Below are 18,442 nucleotides of genomic sequence, written 5' to 3' on the forward strand. Positions count from 1 at the left end.
AAGAGTATGAGCAGAACAATGCTTCACAAATCACAGGATAACTATAGAAAAAGTAGCAGGCCCCTTCCGCCGTCTACGCCGCAATTCCCTCCCAAAACCTCCGCAGCCTATTCACCCGATCCCTCTCCGGCTCCCTCATCGCCATTCCACACTGCAGCCTAGTGTCCGCAGCAGCAGAAGCCGAAGCAGCAAGCTTCAGCTTGCGCGAAAACCTCCAAACCATGACGCCGACTCCACCCTCCCCTCGCGGCCGCGAACTGATATCCCTCGCCTTCCGCTCCAACCACACCCTCAACCCCGCCTTCATCTGCTCCCTCTCCACCCGTCTCTTCCTCTCCACCAACTGCCCCGCGACGCCCGTTCCTAGTACAAACTCGCCCGAACGCCGATCATACTTGCAGCACTCGACGGGAATCTTGTTTTCGCTGATGAGCGAGGAGAGTTTCGGGCGGCGCGAGAGTTGGCGTGAGAGGCGGATGCGCACGAGCGACCAGTGCAGCTTGCGCGCGGCGACGTGTGTGCGGGTTAGGTGGATGGTGGAGAGCGGGGGTTGGAGGTAGCGGAGGGGAGGGCGGAGGGGGAGCAGGTGAGCGACGCGGGCGTGTGCGTATTTCAATCGCAGGCGGTGGAGAATGGGGTCAAGAGAGAGCGTGCGGAGAGAGTGGGAGGTCTGCATAGAGCATTGGTGAGCGTCAGCTACTATGACGAAGGTATGATTGGAGGGCTGCCTGGTGCATGCGCCTTACCTTTGCGGTGGCTAGCAAAGCGTCAACGTCAAGGAACCAAAGAATGTAGATGACGATTTCGTCTGGCAGGTCGTAGAAGGACATGGTAGACGGGTGCGCCTTGAGCAGCAGCGGCGAACGTGACATGATTGTCGAGTGATGTGGCATGGATGGCGGGGAGAGTCGAGCTGGTAATGATGTCAAGCGACTCGGCCGCATTGGGTTAGTCTCGAAACTGCACGCGAGGTGATGTTGGACGTCGCGCCTGCGATCTTCGCGATGGTGAAAATAATTGAAAGTGTGTGCCAGATAGTCGAACATGGTGTGACAGATCTCCGACGTGTGAATCGAGCTCGTCTACATCCTGCAGCAGCGCCGTCCGGGTGTTAAATCGTACCGGCGGCTGACGGTCGGAGATGGCACATCTCCGTCCGACCAGTGTCTCAAAAGTCGTCCTACTGCTCACCGGAATCTGCGCTTGACTTCTCGGAGAGCGGCCATCTAGGCAAGCAACTCGGAAGTGCAGAGCAAGTGTAAACTTCAGCAGCGGCTGCCCGTCAATGGCACTATTTGGCAAATCTCCGTTGGGCACCATTTCGGCTTTTGGCCCAGGAGTGGCTACACCTTGCAAGTGACAGCTCGGAGAGCGCACCATCTGGGCAGTAAATCCTCAATGCCGACCACGTGCCAGAGTGTCGTGTTTGCTGCCGGTCAAAGGTACAATTTGGCAAATCTCAGTCCGGCCAATTTCTCGAATTTGACCGCAGAGTCGCCTAGTGTTGAGGACGGAAGTCGAAGAGAGTGGCCATCCAGGCAGCAGTCCTTGAGCGCCGACCGAGTACTGAACTCTTCGGTCAGCCGGCGGTCGAAGGTACAAGTTGGCTCATCTCAGTGCAGCAATCGCCAGAGTCGCTGGTCAGAAGTCGTCCACTTTCGAGAATGAACATGACGGAGAGCGCCATTTAGGCAGCTAACCTTGAGCGTTGACCAAGTGCCGAGCGACTTTCGTCCGCTGCTGGCCAAAGGTACAATTTGGCACATCTCGGTCGGCCGAAGTCCTTGAATTCGACCCAGGTGTCGCCGAATGTTGAGAAGAGAAGTCGCGGAGACGCACCAAATGGCGGTCAAGCTGCCATTTCACGGACAGCCGCTAGCGCCCGCACTTATTGACCAATCATATCAATTCTAGCGTCCGCAGACTGCACCGCGCATCTTCGACGGAGTGCAAGATTTCTCGACCCTGCTATAGCCTTACATGGAACCGCGCAATGGCGGCGAAGACGATGACCGATACGCGGGCGCACCAGGCCCCTCCTGAAGACCTCAAGGCCGTGTACAAAGCCTTCCACAAGCTCGACACCAAAGCTGCTTTCAACCATCCCGACCTCATCGATGCAGCGCAAGGCTTGCCCTTACGGCGAGACTTACTCCGTCCGTCGAATGTTGTCGAGCTTCCATCCGAGCTGCGACAGATCTTTGCCAATTTCCTGTCTCACAAGCAGGAAGTGCTCAATTCTCTCGTCCTGAACCCAACTACCAACCCCCCATTCTATGAGGTCGAATCATTACCTGGTGAGCCATGCAGCTAGCCCTTCCAATATCAACCCACAGTTCTAAACAGAGTAGGTCTCTTCCTCTACCCCTCCCTCCTCCCTCCCGCAATCCAGCTCCATCTCCTCGATACTCTCCTCCACCGTGACCTCTCCAATCCAGAGCACATGACAAACGTCCACTTCCACCACCACCTCCCCTACCCCACCAATAAAGACCAATCCTCCTTCTTCAGCCCCTCTGCTTCAATCCTCTCCTTCACGCCCAAAGACCCAGCTCTCCACAAACCCCTCACCACCCAGCAATTCCTCAACAAAAAGCTCCGCTGGCTTACTCTCGGCGGCCAATACGACTGGACGAATAAAATCTACCCCAACGCTGAACCCCCGCCCTTCCCACCAGACATCAAAACTCTGATCGAGGAGATTTTCCCCATGAAAGCCGAAGCTGCGATTGTCAACCTCTATTCCCCTGGTGATACACTCAGCCTGCATCGTGATGTTAGCGAAGAGTGCAATCGGCCGCTCGTTAGTATTTCCCTTGGCTGCGATGGGCTTTTCCTCGTGGGATTGGATGGAGATGATGAAGGGGGAGAATCGAGGATGGCGGTTATTAGGCTGCGGTCTGGGGATGCTGTGCTTATGAGTGGTGAGAGTAGGTATGCTTGGCATGGTGTGCCCAAGGTCGTGGAAGGGACGTGTCCGACTTGGATGGAGAATTGGCCGGCATTTGAGGGAGTAGAGGGGAAAGAAGGGGTTGACGATGACTTTGCGAAGTGGAAGGGCTGGATGAAAGGCAAAAGGGTCAACTTGAACGTACGGCAGATGTTCGATCGAGGAGACCCCGCAGCCTGACCGCATAAAGAATCACGCAACCTGAACGGGGAGTGTACGAAATGGTGTATCACTGTTCTCACGCGGCTGAAAGACTTGCGATAGAACTGAAGATGTCTACCTCGCTTACTTTCGCTGAGCTCGATAAAATGCTGACGCGAGAATGCCCCCTCTGTTCATTCCGCCGAAATTCCCGCCTTAGATAACCATATACTCGTTCCCCAGCAAATGACGAAAAGCGAAAGCCCGACTTCCTGGCTCCAAGTACTCCGATGTTGCTGCAGCAAAGACCGTGTGCGTAATTGTGTGATGAGCAGCGGAATGCTCAATGCAGGCCCCCTCTTCTAAGCCTCCGACATGGCGTTGCGCTTGTTGTCACCATCGAGCTGGCTGAGCTCAAGGGAGCGACTGTGCATGTAGACGTGGATAGTTGAGCATAGGAACTGAGTACCCATGCAGACGGCAGCGCCAAGAAGCGCACCGATGACGAGGAAAGTGGCGATGAGTTCCCTGCTCGCGTGCAGCTCGTCTTGAAAGACGTCCGTCGGGGATGCTCGGAGGAAGGTGGTAGGGTTGACGTAGAGGCATGCTGTAAATCCGGTGGCTAAACATGAAACAGACGGTCAGCGGTATCTTTTCTTCCGGACGGAGCGACTTACCCAAACCAGTACCCACTGCCGCCGCCCAGTTGCCCTTGCACGAAAGGCCAGCCCAACGCTCCCACAGTCCAAAGCTCAGCAGCGGAATCACCGCCACGCAGACGAGGAAAAGCGCCGCCTTGCCCGCAACGCTGGGCCAGTCGACTTGCAAGAACCAGGTGAGAGACGCCAGGCTCTGCGCTGCGTCGCCAGCCGTTTGATTCATCTTGACCAGGACTTGACTCACTTCCTTTGCGGAAAGCTCTGAAGCTTGAAGCTCGGCGTTGGTTCTGCTGACTTGTATGGCGACGGCTCCGATGTTGCTGGCGAGTTTGTTGATGGCGCTGTTGATCTCGAGAACGATGTCTTGCTGCAAATCGAAGCCTTCGCTGATTTTGCCGAGTTCTGATAGCAGGTGCTGTGCGGCGTATTGGGTGACGTACTCCATCTGCGTCGCAAGGTCTGTGACGCGCATTTCTTGCTGCCCCAGAAAAGCGGATAAGCGGGCGGCGAAGTCGGTGGTGGACTCGTTCACTTTCTGCAGACTCAACTGAGTGGTCATAGAGGCGTTCATAAGCACCTGGAACAGCTGTTCGCCATGCGCCTTCGTGTATTCAGCCGTCGTGTCGGCCATGTCAGTGTGCATGCCGCGCCAGCGAGTCTCAAGGTCGACCAGAAACTGTGCCACAGCCGCCTGAGTTTCAAAAAACTGGTTTTGATACATTTGCGCCATCTGCTCGTGCTGCTCGCCCACGAGACCAAGACTCTGCATGATGTTCTTGTACGTCTTGATGCTTTGCTCCATCTGCAGTTCGCCTTGTAGTGTGTGGCAAATCACCACGGCGTTCTGCTTAGAATTGCTGTAGCTGGTCCAGGACTGCGGTCTCTGCTCCAGGGCGGTGAGGCAGCCACCGAGACGGTTGTTGGTGATCTCGTCGTATTGAGGATAGAGAGTTGACGGTTTACTGTGACTTTCGTCGAAAAGATAACCAGCCATTGCACGCTTCTTGGTGTTCGCTTCGTTTGGCACAAAGGCAGCGCAGTTTGGAGGAATGTCGGCTTGTGCTTCTAGCAATTCGCAGACGGCAAGTCCAGCTCCGTATGCCTTCCATGCGTCAGATAGGACAACATTCATGGCGGAAGGCTCGTCAGAATCCCGAGGAGCGGAGCAGGAGTGCATCAAAGCAGCGGTCGCGACTTTGTGGCAGGATGGCAAGCTAGAGAACGTCTTGATGATCTTGTTGGCGTCTTCAAGACGCTCCGGAAGAGACATGCCGACGTTGATGGGAATGTTCCGATTCATCATTGCTTGAAGCTGTACTTTGGAAGCTGTTGCGTCTACAACAATGTAAGCGGGTATCGACAGTATGGAATCAGGGCTCAATGGTCCTTCTTGACAAACCTGTTGCTCTCCACCCAAAGTGGATAGCAGTGGCCGGTTGGATCAGGTAAAGTAGACCTATCATGAAGAAGGCTGTGATGCGAAAGAGTGCCATGTTAGCGACCGTCTCTACTACGGATCAAATGCGCTGGAAGAAAGGCGGTGCAGGTAATGCGGTGGATGTCGGCGATCAGGGTATGCGAGAGCTGGTATTGTTGAAAGAGCAGCCTGGCAGATCGCGAGGGAGAGGTGTTGGATTATGAGAGATCAAGCGAGGTGTGAGGCCACTTGATATTCGCCCACTTCCAGTAGATCAACGTCGTGCTCAGCCTGAGCCTTGACGCTAGGCACATGCCTCGATTTTGCACGTGCTCGCTGCGACTCTACGAATCTAAAGCCGGGTGGCAGTGAGGAGGAAGTGAAGGGACGAAGTGAGAGACGCGTGAGCGCGGACGCGCCAGAGAGTGAGGTCAAGAATTGGACGCGGCTCTTCCCGCGCCGATCTCCGTCTGCGGACTTCATGCATTTTGCTCCTGATTTCCTACCACACCTGCACTCTCCAAAACAGCACACCGCACCCAATGGCGGCCCCACGATCATGCCAGCGCTCATCAAGCGCTCTACACTCGGTCTTTGCGACGGCAAAAGCGCGAAACGTCACTCTCCCCGCCTTCCTCGTCCCGGCAGCCGCATACCCTTCTCATTCACAACGCCCTCACTTCTCGACTTCATCGCAATGCCGAAGCAAGATCGGCAAAGCGCCTCTTTCACTTCCTCCTGAAGTCACGTTCAACATCATTGAGCCGCCACTACCCAAGCGAGGCAAGGCAGTCAGCCGTGTCGAGCCCACGCGCACCGTGGAGATTCAAGGGCCCTTGGGGAAGATGAGCATGAGCATACCGAACTATGTGCAAATTGCGTCGAATGAAGAGAGCCGCACGCATACTTTGAGCATCTTGAATGCTGAGGACAAGAAGCAGAAGGCGATGTGGGGTAGGTCTCACATATCCATTACTTGTTCTGAGCGCATGAACTGAGCTTTGATTTCTAGGAACCGTGCGCGCGTATCTGCAAAACCACATCATGGGCGTCAGTGAAGGCCACACCGCCATCCTCCGGCTGGTAGGAGTCGGATACAGAGCTACGATCGAAGACAAGGCGGTCACGAAACAACCCGAGTACGAGGGACAGAAGTTCGTTTCTCTCAAGGTCGGCTTTTCGCACCCCATCGAGCTGGCTGTGCCGCGCGGAGTCAAAGCCAGTACGCCGCAGCCCACGCGGATCTTACTCGAAGGGATTGAGAAAGAGGTAGTCAAGCAATTCGCGGCAGAGATCCGGGCATGGAGGAAGCCAGAGCCGTACAAGGGCAAGGGGATCTTCGTGGATTCAGAGACGATCCGGCTCAAGAGCAAGAAGATCAAGTAGGCGATTGTATAATATTGAAAGGCTTCGACACCGAGGATTTGAATTGTCAGTGCATTCGCTCCTGAGAGCATTCGCGAAACACTGCAACACATGCAACGAACAAACGTCCCTGATTGAGCATCGCTGACTGACGCAGTTCTCATTGCGCACATATTATGCGATGATACGCCGTGAAAGATTCATCGACACCTGTATAAGCTCTGATGTTCGATATTAGATTTGGGTTACGCAGCCTTGCACGATCACAGGGAAGGAACGAGCCACCGTGCAAACGCCTCCTGCCCGTCGAAGAGTGCCTTCCTCATGCACGACGGATGCAAATTTCTCACCGTTTCACGTTTGACTCACCGTTTTCAACTCTCAACTTGCTTCTTCTTGTCGTCCCTCTCTACGCTCTCCTCAGTCAACCTCCTTCTCAAACCTCATCGAGATGTCGAGGGCGACATCCAACCACGACTCACAAAGCGAGATGAGCGACGACAAGCACGATGTTGTGCACTGCCAGATCACCCCCTCCGGCTACGTCAAGAACCCAGCAAATGCAGAAATTGTCGGCACTCTGGATCTCCCAAATTCAACCCTCCACCTTTGCGTCGGCGGCCAAGTCTCCGCCAGACGAAGGGTCACGCCACGATAGCGTGGTGAAGGTCTGGGGGCGGGTTGTCGGCTACGTTTACGCATGGCCACGAAGAAGAGGCGAGATCTTCCAGGCCGATCTCGAGGGTGCTGCTCCGGTCGTTGAGTCACAGCTCACCGAAGCTCCTCGTCCGTCATCCACCACGCCGCACTCCACAGACTCCTCGACCTCTTGCCAGCACAGACGCGTTCCAATTCGTGTACAAGCTCAACGCGGACGCATTCAATGCGCGGGTTGTCAACAGTAAGTATCACATCTCCTTCCTTGAGCGGCACACCTTGACGAGTGAATACTAACGCCGTTGACAGGTGGTTCGACCATCTACTCCAGTGCCCCGGGTGTAGCAAGCAGTGGTGCAACATCTGTCACTCAGTCGTGTCCAACAAGCACCACGGCAACCGCAGAAGCAAGCAACGTCAGAAACCTCCACCGGGCGTGCGGAAAGCGATGAAAGCTGCAAGAGAACGGGATGGACACGATGATGGCGCTGCCGGGGCTGGGTCAATGGCTTGTTAAGAGCCGATCATGACCTTCTTCAGGGATGTCCACATCCCTATGTTCACCAAGACGAAAGAGAGCGAGATGGACAAGAGAGAAGCATGGCTTACTTTCAGGGATGCCCACATCCCTATGTGCTTGAAGCCGGTGTACATGTAGCTTGTTTCTCTGCTCAATCGAATCTTTCCAAACCTTCAGATAACCATCGCCGCGTTCCACATCTCACCGATCACATTCTTGCCAGATTCCCTCTATCCCGCTATCAAAGGTGCTCAGATCGTGCAATCTACGTACCGCGGAGATTTAGGCATACCGTCGACCGTGCCGGCTTCTGCGCCTACGCGGATTGCAGGTCGCCGAGGCTGCCTTGGTGCACGCTCACCCTAATCACCGAGGCTGAGTGAGTCACAACATGGCGCGATTGTTACATGCAGCACGCCCTGAATCACGAGAGATGTAAGACGGCTGGTCGGGGCGCCACCACGCGGTACGTCGGAGTGATCTTTCGATCTGATAAAGACTCCCCCCTCCCAATGTCCCATCTGATAACGCTTGTCGATCTAATAACCCTTCAGCCTTGTCACTTTGGCCGTCTCTCCACCGCCATGACTACCGCGAACAAAACCAATTCTACGCCGCTCGGGGTTGAAGAGATTCTTCCTCAGATACCTGATTGCGATGTAGAGCTGGCAGACATTGGACGGGTCACTAAGAAAGACTCGAATGACCCCTACCTCGTCGCCTTTGCCGAGCCTTTCGATGCAGAGTGCCCTCGAACCTGGTCAAACGGCAAGGTATGCTCGAAAGCTGCGATCTTTTGCCGTTTCTCTAACCTTCCATTTAGAAATGGACCGTCACCGACGTCCTGTCAGCTACTGGCTTCAATCGTAAGTCTGCAGAGATCGTCCACCTCATCGTATACATGCTAAAACTCGCATGCCGAACAGGCATTATGCTCTCTACAATCATGGCTCCCGCCCTGCCCGTGATCGCCAAAGAGCTCCACATGAGCAGCACGGAGTCCGTCATGGCGCTGTCCGCCTACATGCTCGCCACAGCCTTCGGTCCCCTGGTGTTCGGGCCTTTGTCAGAGATCTACGGTCGGGCACCGACCCTGCACGTCTCCAACATTTGGTTTCTGATCTGGAACCTCGTGTGCGGTTTTGCCAACACCAAAGGCCTGTTGATCGCTTCGAGATTACTGGCCGGTCTCGGCGCCAGTGCGGTTTATTCGCTTGCTGGAGGCGTCCTAGGCGACATTTGGACACCTGAGCAGCGTGGGAAGACACTCGGTGTGTATCTGCTCATTCCTCTGCTCGGATGTGCGGTGGGACCAATTATTGGCGGCTTCATGGCGGGTACGTCTACATGGCGCTGGATCTTCTGGTCGACATCTGCCTTTCAAGCTGTCATGACTGTTGCGTCGTTTCTCGCTTTCCATGAGACGTACGCGCCTGTGATCTTGCGTCGAAAGGCGGCAAGGATCAGACGCGAGACTGGAGATGAGCGGTATCGTACAGCGGAAGAGAGACTAATAGGCAAGCGGTCCCTCACGCAAGTCCTGTCGAAGGGTCTGTCTCGACCCATCCGGCTGCTTGCATTCAATCACATCATTCAAATCACGGCCCTGGTCTCAGCCGTGGAATATGGCCTGCTGGTAAGCCTTCCCGTCCCAAGCAACCAGAACTTTGCTAATCTGCGTAGTATATCGTCCTCACCACCCTCTCCATCCTCTACCAAGACCTCTACCGCGAGTCCGTCGACATCAGCGGCCTTCACTACCTAGCACCCTGTCTCGGCGAACTAGTCGGATCCCAAATCGGCGGCCCACTCATGAGCACAATCTTCAAACGCCTCAAGCGGCGCGAGAACGGCGCAATGCGTCCCGAATTCCACATCCCCATCCTCCTCCCCGGAGCGATCATCGCGGCCAGTGGTTTCCTGCTCTACGGCTGGGCAGCGCACTTCCGCACCTACTGGCTTGTCGTCGATCTGGGCGTCTTCCTCGCGGCTTTCGGAGGCCAGGTTAGTGGCATGCCGGAGCAGGCGTATGTCATTGATTCGTTTCCGGAGTACACGAGTTCGGCGACGGCGGCGTCGCAGTTTGTAAGGAGTTTGACTGCTTTTGGGTGAGTTTCTTCCTTGGTGGTCAATGGTGGTCAATGGTGGTCTCTCTTGACTGACAAGGATGTACAGCTTCCCACTGTTTGCACCGACGTTTTATGCCGCTCTGGGGTATGGTTGGGGGAATACCTTGCTGGGCTTCCTTGCGTTGGCGATTTTCGTGCCTACGCCTATCGTCATTTGGATGTATGGTCCCAAGCTGCGGGCAAATGCTCGAGGTATATTCTGAAAGAGATGAGAAGTATGCTATAAGAGTGGTGTACAGTCAAGCAATGTACTGAGTCGAGACACACGCCCGTTATCACGCATCAATCTCGTCCAACATCACCCACACTCCGCCCTTCGGCTTCGCAGTCACGCCACCCTTGATATCAAACTCCCCTCTCGCCAGCGGATTCCCCTCCTCGAACTTGGTATCGAATCTCATCAGCCACCCGGCTAAAAGACACTCAAACTCGGCCTGCGCAAATCGCTGCCCAATACAACTCCGCGGCCCATGCAAGAACGTCAAAAAGGCGAAATTGCTCTCCGCGCCGCCTTTATTATTCGCCTTGCCATCGGCATCCAGCCACCGCTCAGGTTTGAACTCCTTCGCGTCCGGGCCCCACAGGGCGGTGGAGGTGTTGATGGCCCAGGGGGAGATGATGATAACGGTGCCCTTGGGGATGAACTGCCCGTTGATACTAGTGTCTTTGTCAGCCTGGCGGAGCGTGAGGCCAACGGGCGCCCAGAGGCGCAGGATCTCATTGGTGCAGGCTTTGAGGTATTGGCAGCGGTCGAAGTCGGCGGCGGTGACGGGCTCGTCGAGGCTAGGGAGCTGGGCGCGGAGTTCGGTGCGGAGTTTCGCTTGGATTTCCGGGTGGCGGCACAGGAGGTACATGGACCAGATCATGGCTGTGGCGGTTGTTTCGTGGCCTGCGACGAGGAAGGTCATCATTTGGTTGACTAGGTCTTCGTCGCTGAAACCGCCTGATTCCAGGGCGACGGAGATGATGTCGACGTCTGTGCGGCTCTTCTCTGCCATGCTAGCGCGTTTCTTCGCAATCAGCTCGCGGCAGACTTGTTTGACGTATGTTGCGGCATCTGAGATTTGCCGGTTGATCTTGAGCGGTAGGCGGGTGATGAACCAGAATGGAAGAACGAGGGCCGCCAGTTGCAAGACTATTCCCCCCTCTCCTTGGTTGAAGATTGTCCGATACGTTTGGTTCAATTTGTTGTTTTCGTCTTGGAGGGAGTTGAAGTCCTGGCCCATTCCTGAGAGGCCGATGATGTCGAGCGTCGCTCGGGACACCCAGCCGCCTACTTCGATGGCGCCGGGTGCGTGCTCTGAGCCCTTGGGAGATTCCTTCTCTGGAAGGAGCGGTTCCTGATTGCCGTTCATTGGCGTGGTTGGTGTGACTTTGCATGCTTCAGCCAGACAGTCGGTCATTTCCTTCGCCTTTGCCCAGAAGGTGGGATAGAGATCCTTGACGTGGCGAAACGCAAACGCAGGCATGAGATTCTTTCTCTGCACCTTGTGCTCGTCTCCCTCGGCGAGGAGAATACCAATGCCGAGCGTGCGCCCAATGCCCCTCCGCACACCGGGGGGCTTGACGAAATCATAGGCCTTGGTCACCAGCACTTCGCTCAGAACCCGCGTATTGCACAAGAGGAGTCGCTCCGTCCCAAACATGGAGTAGCGGATGAAGCCATCATTGGGCACATTATGTACCCACTCGCACTGCAGCTTGCTCGAGGGGGCTTTAATGATTTGTCTGGTGTGGCCGAAGAGAAAGCTGCCGCCGGGGGCCACAGGGATGTGGCGAAGTGGGCTGAAGAAGCGCGGGTACACGTAGACGCTCCATAGTGTGGAGAGAATCTTATACGTGACGTCGAGGATGAGTTTGATGATGGCGATGTAGATGGCGCTGCGAATCCATCCAGTGGCGAAGCGCTCCGGGTCAGACCTTTTGAGGAAGAGAGTGATATTGATGGCGATGACGAGGAGAAGGGCGTCAATGCCGACCAATCGTTTGAGGAATCCGTTCTGCACTTCCCCCATGTTGGATATAGAGATAGATGGGGAGGGTGAGAGAGGAAGGGAAGGTGGCTTGGTGGGTGCTTATGAACGAGGTGTCGTTGATGCCTCGCAGGATTTACATAAGCCGGGAACGAACTGGCCAGTGACACGCCTCTCTGCTCCGGAAACGACACGACTCTCTATTCCGTCCCGGGACACGGCCCCGCCTTGCCTCATGCATAAATAATCCCTCCTCTGCAGCATCGCTGTCAGATTGAAAGAGGCGAAGTAACCAAGGACAGCTGAAGACATCGGACAAGGCTATCTGACAGGAGATGCGCCTCACAATCCAAGACCGCCCAGAATGTAGGTACGTAACGCAAATAACGTGTCTGTCGCGGGCCACTGATAGTTGTTGAATCCTAACCGCCGAGGCCACGTCAAACAAGCGCTAAGCGACGGGGTTGAACGACGGGAGTCGCCAAATCCACAGCATTTGATGACATCACGCGCCAGCGCGTGGCATGGGCGGGGCCAAGCCTTAATTAAACTCCTGTCCTGTCTCTGGATTGATGGATTCAATACATATGCCACCGCGACACTCTCCTCCCGTTGTTCAAACCCACCTAAGACCTGCATCTGCATTCACCATCGTCTCACTCTCATCTCCTTTCCTTTGTCCGCATTTTGAGCGTCTTTGACGCCCCACAGCACGCATGCTTCAACCACGATAAATCACCACGCCCACGATTAACGAATCGCCTCTCCCCTCTATCCCTCCTCCCACCACGACATGTCCGCCAATAACAATGTCCCATCCAACTGCGATGCCTCCAGCTTCCTCGGCGCCCTCAACTGCGGCTCAGGTGTCGCTGCCGACAGCGAAGGCCAAACCGCAAACACCCTCTTAGCCGCCTTGGTCGTTTCCGGGGCCTCCTTCGGCGCGCAACTCCTCCTCTTCGCCCTGCTACGCCTACGCCTCTCCAACATCTACCAGCCCCGAAGCTATCTCGTTCCCCCGAAAGAGCGTGTAACTGCCCCGCCGCCTGGAGTGGTGGCCTGGCTATATCCTCTGTTCACCACTCCAAACCTCGCCTTCGTCCAAAAGTGCGGCCTCGATGCCTACTTCTTCTTACGATACCTGCGCATGCTCTTGAAGATCTTCGTGCCGTTGGCCGTCGTCATTCTCCCCATCCTCCTCCCAATCAACAACTACTCCGGCCACGAAGAGGAAGGCCTTAATCGGCTGTCCTTCTCCAACGTCGCCAACAAATACAAGGCCGACCGGACCTGGGCACATCTTATACTAGCCCTTTGCGTCATCCTCTGGGTCTGCTATGTCATATTCGACGAGCTGAAGGGCTATATCAGAGTCCGCCAGGCCTTCTTGACCAGCCCGCAGCATCGGATAAAAGCCTCTGCCACCACAGTCCTGGTCACCGCCATCCCGCACAAATGGCTCACGTTGGAGGCGCTCAGCGGTCTTTACGATGTTTTCCCCGGTGGTATTAGGAACATCTGGATCAATCGCAATTACGATGAGCTCGCCGACAAGGTGTCCACCCGAAACTCGGTGGCTATGAAGCTTGAAGATGCGGAGACAACGTTGGTTAGGTTGTGCTGGAAGAAGCACCAGGAGGCTGAAGAGAAGGAGCGGGAAAAGCACGGTGAGAAGAGGAGAAGCAAAGTGGAGAGACACAGGGATGAGAAAGAAGAAGACGCGGAGGCGCAAGTCATGGCGCAAGGCGATGGTGTCAGTGACGGACATCAATATGGCCACGCGCAAGGTCTCCAAGGCGCTTTAGAGGATGCTGAAGAGGCCGATGAGAAGAGGTCGAGTCAGGAGCGTCGTCGGCGGAAACGCTTTGGAGTCCTTGGGGATGGCTTCGGCGCGTTAGGGCAAGGATTGAATACTGTCGGCCATGGTGTAGGTCACCTTGGACAAGGCCTCGCTGGAAACTTGGATACCGGCTTGAAGAAGGCTGCCGGCGATGTGGATCAGCGCATTGCCGGCAAGGGCTTCATCATGGATGACGAGCTGTATGCGGACAATCTGGATGGTGGCTCTGACGACCCGCCCTCTCCTCCGCCAATGACACCTCGAGAAGAGCGCGAACAGCGTCTCCAAAACAACGCGACTCCAGCCGCACACATTCGCCATGTGCAGTATGCGGAGCAAGGCTCGCCAGATTCAAGCGAGGGATCCGACCTGACGCCAGCAAAGGAGAATTTCCAAAAGCCAGTCCACCGCCCGACAAATCGCTCCATCGAAACGACGGGAATGTCGCCCTTTCAGCTCGAGATTCCCATGGAAAAGGAAAAGACTCACCCTTTCTGGATGTTTTGGAAGAATCACGATGATTCCCTTGACCTGCCATCTCCTCAGCCACATTACGCTGACGAGGAGGAGTTTCCACTCCATGCTGAGAAAGGCCGGTCCCATGAGCCTGCTGGAGCTGAAACTAGCGACGGCGGATTGTTGGAGAAGCTTGCTTTCTGGAAGTCGGAAGACAAGGACGAAGAAACGACGGTTTATCCCGCGGCATTTGAGAAAGAATTTGACGAGGATCAAGACGGTGATGCAGTCTGGCGTCGGTATATCGAACCCAAGGAGCGCGAGACCATGCGTCTTCCCCTTTTTTCACCCAGCTGGTTCCCCAGTTTGCCGTTAGTTGGGAAGCAGGTTGACCGGATATACTGGCTTCGTCGAGAGCTCGCCCGGCTCAATGTTGAGATTGAAATGGACCAGAGCGAGCCGGAGAAGTACCCCTTGATGAACTCGGCATTCATCCAGTTCAACCATCAAGTCGCAGCTCATATGGCGTGTCAGTCCGTCTCGCACCACCTCCCACAGCAAATGGCTCCACGCCTGGTCGAAGTCAGCCCGGACGATGTGCTGTGGACAAACATGTCCATCACCTGGTGGGAGACTTATGCGCGCACATTCGTCGTCCTCGTCATTGCAGCGGCCCTCATCATCCTCTACGCCATCCCCGTCACATTTGCCAGCTTCCTATCCAAGCTTTCCACGTTTGCACGACTCAAACCTTTTGCTTGGATTGCGCAGATCCCCACGGCCATCCTGTCCGCCATTCAAGGTGTGCTGGGCCCAGCAGTCCTCGGTTTCATCCTCACCCTCGTTCCCATCATCTTTGGAGTTCTGGTTACGCATCAGGGTGTACCCACCGGAACGAGCAGGGAACTTGGCATTCAGCAGTGGTACTTTGCCTTCTTGTTCATTCAGGTCTTCTTGGTGGTCAGCATCACTGGAGGAATTGTGGCTTTCATCACCTCCTTCGCATCGAATCCGACGGGGATCGTGAGCTCCTTGGCCAACGATCTGCCCAAGGCCAGCAATTATTTCTTCTACTACCTGCTGGTCCAGGCGTTGTCCACTTCGGCCTCCAGCTTGCTCCAAGTGGGATCGCTCATCGGCTGGTTCATTCTTGCGCCACTAATGGACAGCACAGCGAGGGCCAAATGGGCTCGACAGACGACACTCCAGGACTTCACTTGGGGCTCTTTCTTCCCGCCCTTCACCAACTTCGCGGTCATCGGCCTGGTATACTCGGTCATCGCCCCGCTCATCCTCGTCTTCATGCTCATCATCGTCGGCCTGTTCTGGATAGTGTTCCGCTACAACGTGCTCTACGTCTACCAATTCCGCAACGACACCGGCGGCCTGCTGTTCCCCAAAGCCGTCAACCAGATCTTCGTCGGCGTGTACACGATGGAGCTGTGCCTGATTGGCCTCTTCTTCATTGCGCGCGACGCCAACGACAAGGCGGCGTGCATTCCGCAGGCGGTGATTATGATTGTTGCGCTCATCTTTACGATTGCGTATCAGGTGCTTATGAATAGTGCTTTTGATCCGCTGTTTCGCTATCTCCCTATCACTTTGGAGGATGATGCGGTGGTTAGGGATGAGGAGTTTCAGCGGGCGCAGGCCGGCAAGTTTGCTCAGAACGACGACCGCCGAGACTCTCGAGACGTGATGCCAGGACGGGAGCAAAGGGATTCAGAAGATGAGAGCAATGTTCCCCAGCAAGAAAGGGAGAGGATGGAGCAGCGCAGACGCAATACTCGGCAAAGCAGCACCCCCATCGCCGACCAAATGGCAAGCCGAAGAAGCAACATCCTCCCCCACGGCCGAAGCAAAGACCATCTAAACCCCTCCCACCCATCCTGGCATTCCGACCGCTGGCGACAAAGCTCCACAGCCTCAAGACTCTCGGCCACAGAAATGATCCAGCTCCGCAACATCAACCGCCCCCGCAACAGCGGAATGCGTCCCCCAGGCGCCACAGCAGCAGGAGCAGCACTCAACAACGACTCCCCACCCAACACGGAAAAAGACACCGAAGCGCAACAAGACGACACCGTCGGCGACGTCCTCTTCTCCGGCTTCGCCGACGAACTCGAAGACCTCACGCCCGCCGAGCGCGACCTGCTCGTGCGCTACGCTTTCCAGCACTCTGCGCTGCGCGCTAAACGACCTATCGTGTGGATCCCGAGGGATAAGCTGGGCGTTGGTGATGATGAGATTCGGCGGGCGAAGAAGATGAGCACGGTGGATGTTTACGACGACGAGGAGGCGGGGAAGACGACGGCCAAGACGAATATTTGGATGAGCAATGAGGGGACTGCGTTGGATGGGAAGGGCAGGGTGGTTTTTCGGCGCAGTCCGCCGGATTTTAGCAATGTGGATTTGATTGCGCTTTGATTTTTGAGAGCGTTGGGGAGCGAGCGGCATAGTCATGATACCCGGTTTCTGGCGCTGCCCTGTGATTTTACAGGATGACAGGTAGCAATTGCACAAGTCATGAACGTTTCACTTTCATCCGGCCCCTAAAAGACGTTGAGTTGACATTGGTGTCCGGTCCAAGCTCACCTTTTGGTGTCGTCATCATGTACGCTCGCTCACCCGCGTCGGCCAGCAGAAGTCGGGTCGCGTTTCGAGAATTTCACAAGATGCGAGCAGTACTTTGTCTTTCTCTTCTTTCCCTCTGAATTCATTCTCGTAGAGACAATCACAACAAAATGTCTTCCAACGGGACAACAGAACACACGCCCCTGCTGCCCCAGCAGAACGGTAACGCCTCGCAACGCAACCACGAAACCATCCAATTCAAAGACGACAACGACAAAGGCAACCCACGCTCCTGGCCCCTCCGCAAAAAATACTTCCAAACGCTGCAAATCTTCGTGCTCGCGCTCGTGTGCCCCATGGCGAGCTCCATGCTCGCGCCCGCCGTCGGCGACATCGCCAAAGAGTTCCGCGCGTCCGACAAGGCTGCGCTCGCCGGCCAGACGAGCTTTGTGTGCATGCTGGGCATCGGGCCGCTGTTTCTCGCGCCCATGTCGGAAACGTTTGGAAGGCGGAAGGTGTTTGTGGTGAATTCGGCGATGTTTGTGAGTTGAGAGAATATGTGCATCCTCGCCGTTGTGCGTTGTATCTTTTGCGAAGATGGGATGGGCGAACAACTGCTGATTCGTGCCATGCGTCTCTAGACGCTCTTGCAGATCCCCACTGCTCTGTCGCCCAACATCGCCTCTTTCATCGCCTTTCGCGCCCTCTCGGGCTTTTTCGGCAGCGTGGGAGTCGCCAATGGAGGCGGCTCCATCTTCGACATGTTTGATGTGCACGAGCGCGCTCCTGTGCTGGGCTTCTACCTTACTGCCCCGCTTGTTGCGCCCAGTATCGGCCCTCTGCTCGGCTCTGTGATTGTCAGGAGCTTGGATTGGCGCTGGATCTTCTGGTGCATGTGCATGCTTGCTGCATTTGTTACTACGTTTATCTATTTCTTTTTGTATGAGACGAACCCTGTGGCTATTCTCCAAGCGCGCAAGAGCGAGTTGCAGAAGAAGCATCCTGATGTGGAGTACGAGGTCGAGGGCGCGAGTGACGAGAGCATTCCCAAGAAGATTATGAATGCAAGTGATTTGACCTGCAGCCCGGAAGTGCAATGACTGACGAACATACAGAACGGCACCCGAGCAGTGAAGATCCTCACCACCCAACCAATCGTCTTAATCCTCTCCAGCTACCAAGCCCTCATCTTCGCCTCCATGTACTCGCTCTTCGCCACCTACACAGACATCTGGTCCCAACCGCCCTACAACTTCACCACCATCCAAACGGGGCTCGCATTCCTCGGCCCCGTCGTCGGCTTCGTCACCATGTCGACGCTCGTCATCCTCTACATCGACTCCATCTACAACTACGTAGCCCGGAAGAACGACGACGACGGCCTGCCAGAATACCGACTGGTGTTTGCCAACATTGGCGCCGTGTTGCTGCCCATTTCCTTGTTCATGTTCGGTTGGACCGTGGAGATGGGGCTAGCTTGGCCGGTGCCGCTCGTTGCGACGGTGCTGTTTGGCGCGAGCCAGGTGTCGATCTTCAATCCTGTGCAGACGTATTATATCGATGCGTATGCGAAGCATGCGGCGTCTGCTTTGGCTGCAGGGGCGTTCTTGCGATCGATGATTGGAGGGGTTGTGCCTTTGTTCGTTGGACAGATGTGCGTCTTTCCCTCCACCTCAACGAGACGTTTTTGAGATTCTTGTTGCTGACACGAAGGACAGGTTCGATGCAATCGGCTACGGATGGGGCATGAGCGTCTTTGGC

General features: G+C 55.6%; 8 protein-coding genes across 8 annotated transcripts; 5 read left to right on the forward strand and 3 right to left on the reverse strand.

Annotated features, from left to right (window-relative positions):
* Positions 1-73: 73 nt before the first annotated feature.
* On the reverse strand, positions 74-872 carry BDY17DRAFT_322517 (uncharacterized protein; the record flags this gene model as incomplete). The annotated part of the gene is made up of 2 exons (XM_033736822.1): positions 74-670; positions 747-872. The coding sequence occupies 2 exons, from the start codon at positions 870-872 to the stop codon at positions 74-76; spliced, it is 723 nt and encodes a 240-aa protein (XP_033592264.1).
* A 1,478-nt stretch (positions 873-2,350) lies between these two features.
* Positions 2,351-3,130, forward strand: BDY17DRAFT_247033 (uncharacterized protein; the record flags this gene model as incomplete). Its single annotated transcript, XM_033730780.1, has 1 exon — positions 2,351-3,130. A coding segment is annotated over one exon (780 nt), but the record flags the coding sequence as incomplete, so codon positions are not given.
* A 174-nt stretch (positions 3,131-3,304) lies between these two features.
* On the reverse strand, positions 3,305-5,224 carry BDY17DRAFT_110125 (uncharacterized protein). The gene is made up of 2 exons (XM_033729196.1): positions 3,769-5,224; positions 3,305-3,713 (listed from the first exon to the last, which is right to left on the reverse strand). The coding sequence occupies exons 1-2, from the start codon at positions 5,051-5,053 to the stop codon at positions 3,454-3,456; spliced, it is 1,545 nt and encodes a 514-aa protein (XP_033592266.1). The 5' UTR covers positions 5,054-5,224; the 3' UTR covers positions 3,305-3,453.
* Positions 5,225-5,709: 485 nt separating this feature from the next.
* On the forward strand, positions 5,710-6,553 carry BDY17DRAFT_247291 (60S ribosomal protein L6; the record flags this gene model as incomplete). Its single annotated transcript, XM_033730805.1, has 2 exons — positions 5,710-6,121; positions 6,180-6,553. The coding sequence occupies 2 exons, from the start codon at positions 5,710-5,712 to the stop codon at positions 6,551-6,553; spliced, it is 786 nt and encodes a 261-aa protein (XP_033592267.1).
* A 1,740-nt stretch (positions 6,554-8,293) lies between these two features.
* BDY17DRAFT_248111 (major facilitator superfamily domain-containing protein) lies at positions 8,294-10,041 on the forward strand (the record flags this gene model as incomplete). Its single annotated transcript, XM_033730879.1, has 5 exons — positions 8,294-8,482; positions 8,533-8,575; positions 8,636-9,345; positions 9,393-9,817; positions 9,885-10,041. 5 exons carry the CDS (start codon positions 8,294-8,296, stop codon positions 10,039-10,041), a joined length of 1,524 nt encoding a protein of 507 aa, XP_033592268.1.
* Positions 10,042-10,113: 72 nt separating this feature from the next.
* Positions 10,114-11,853, reverse strand: BDY17DRAFT_315941 (cytochrome P450 78A3; the record flags this gene model as incomplete). The annotated part of the gene is made up of 3 exons (XM_033735963.1): positions 10,114-11,145; positions 11,212-11,719; positions 11,759-11,853. The coding sequence occupies 3 exons, from the start codon at positions 11,851-11,853 to the stop codon at positions 10,114-10,116; spliced, it is 1,635 nt and encodes a 544-aa protein (XP_033592269.1).
* Positions 11,854-12,604: 751 nt separating this feature from the next.
* On the forward strand, positions 12,605-16,534 carry BDY17DRAFT_247458 (uncharacterized protein; the record flags this gene model as incomplete). The annotated part of the gene is made up of 3 exons (XM_033730822.1): positions 12,605-13,804; positions 13,931-16,100; positions 16,185-16,534. The coding sequence occupies 3 exons, from the start codon at positions 12,605-12,607 to the stop codon at positions 16,532-16,534; spliced, it is 3,720 nt and encodes a 1,239-aa protein (XP_033592270.1).
* A 503-nt stretch (positions 16,535-17,037) lies between these two features.
* On the forward strand, positions 17,038-18,372 carry BDY17DRAFT_247992 (major facilitator superfamily domain-containing protein; the record flags this gene model as incomplete). The annotated part of the gene is made up of 3 exons (XM_033730871.1): positions 17,038-17,223; positions 17,323-17,772; positions 17,797-18,372. The coding sequence occupies 3 exons, from the start codon at positions 17,038-17,040 to the stop codon at positions 18,370-18,372; spliced, it is 1,212 nt and encodes a 403-aa protein (XP_033592271.1).
* Between the last annotated feature and the right edge of the window lie 70 nt (positions 18,373-18,442).

The sequence above is a fragment of the Neohortaea acidophila genome (genome assembly GCF_010093505.1).
Source record: "Neohortaea acidophila strain CBS 113389 unplaced genomic scaffold BDY17scaffold_3, whole genome shotgun sequence".
NCBI classification, from domain to species: domain Eukaryota; kingdom Fungi; phylum Ascomycota; class Dothideomycetes; order Mycosphaerellales; family Teratosphaeriaceae; genus Neohortaea; species Neohortaea acidophila.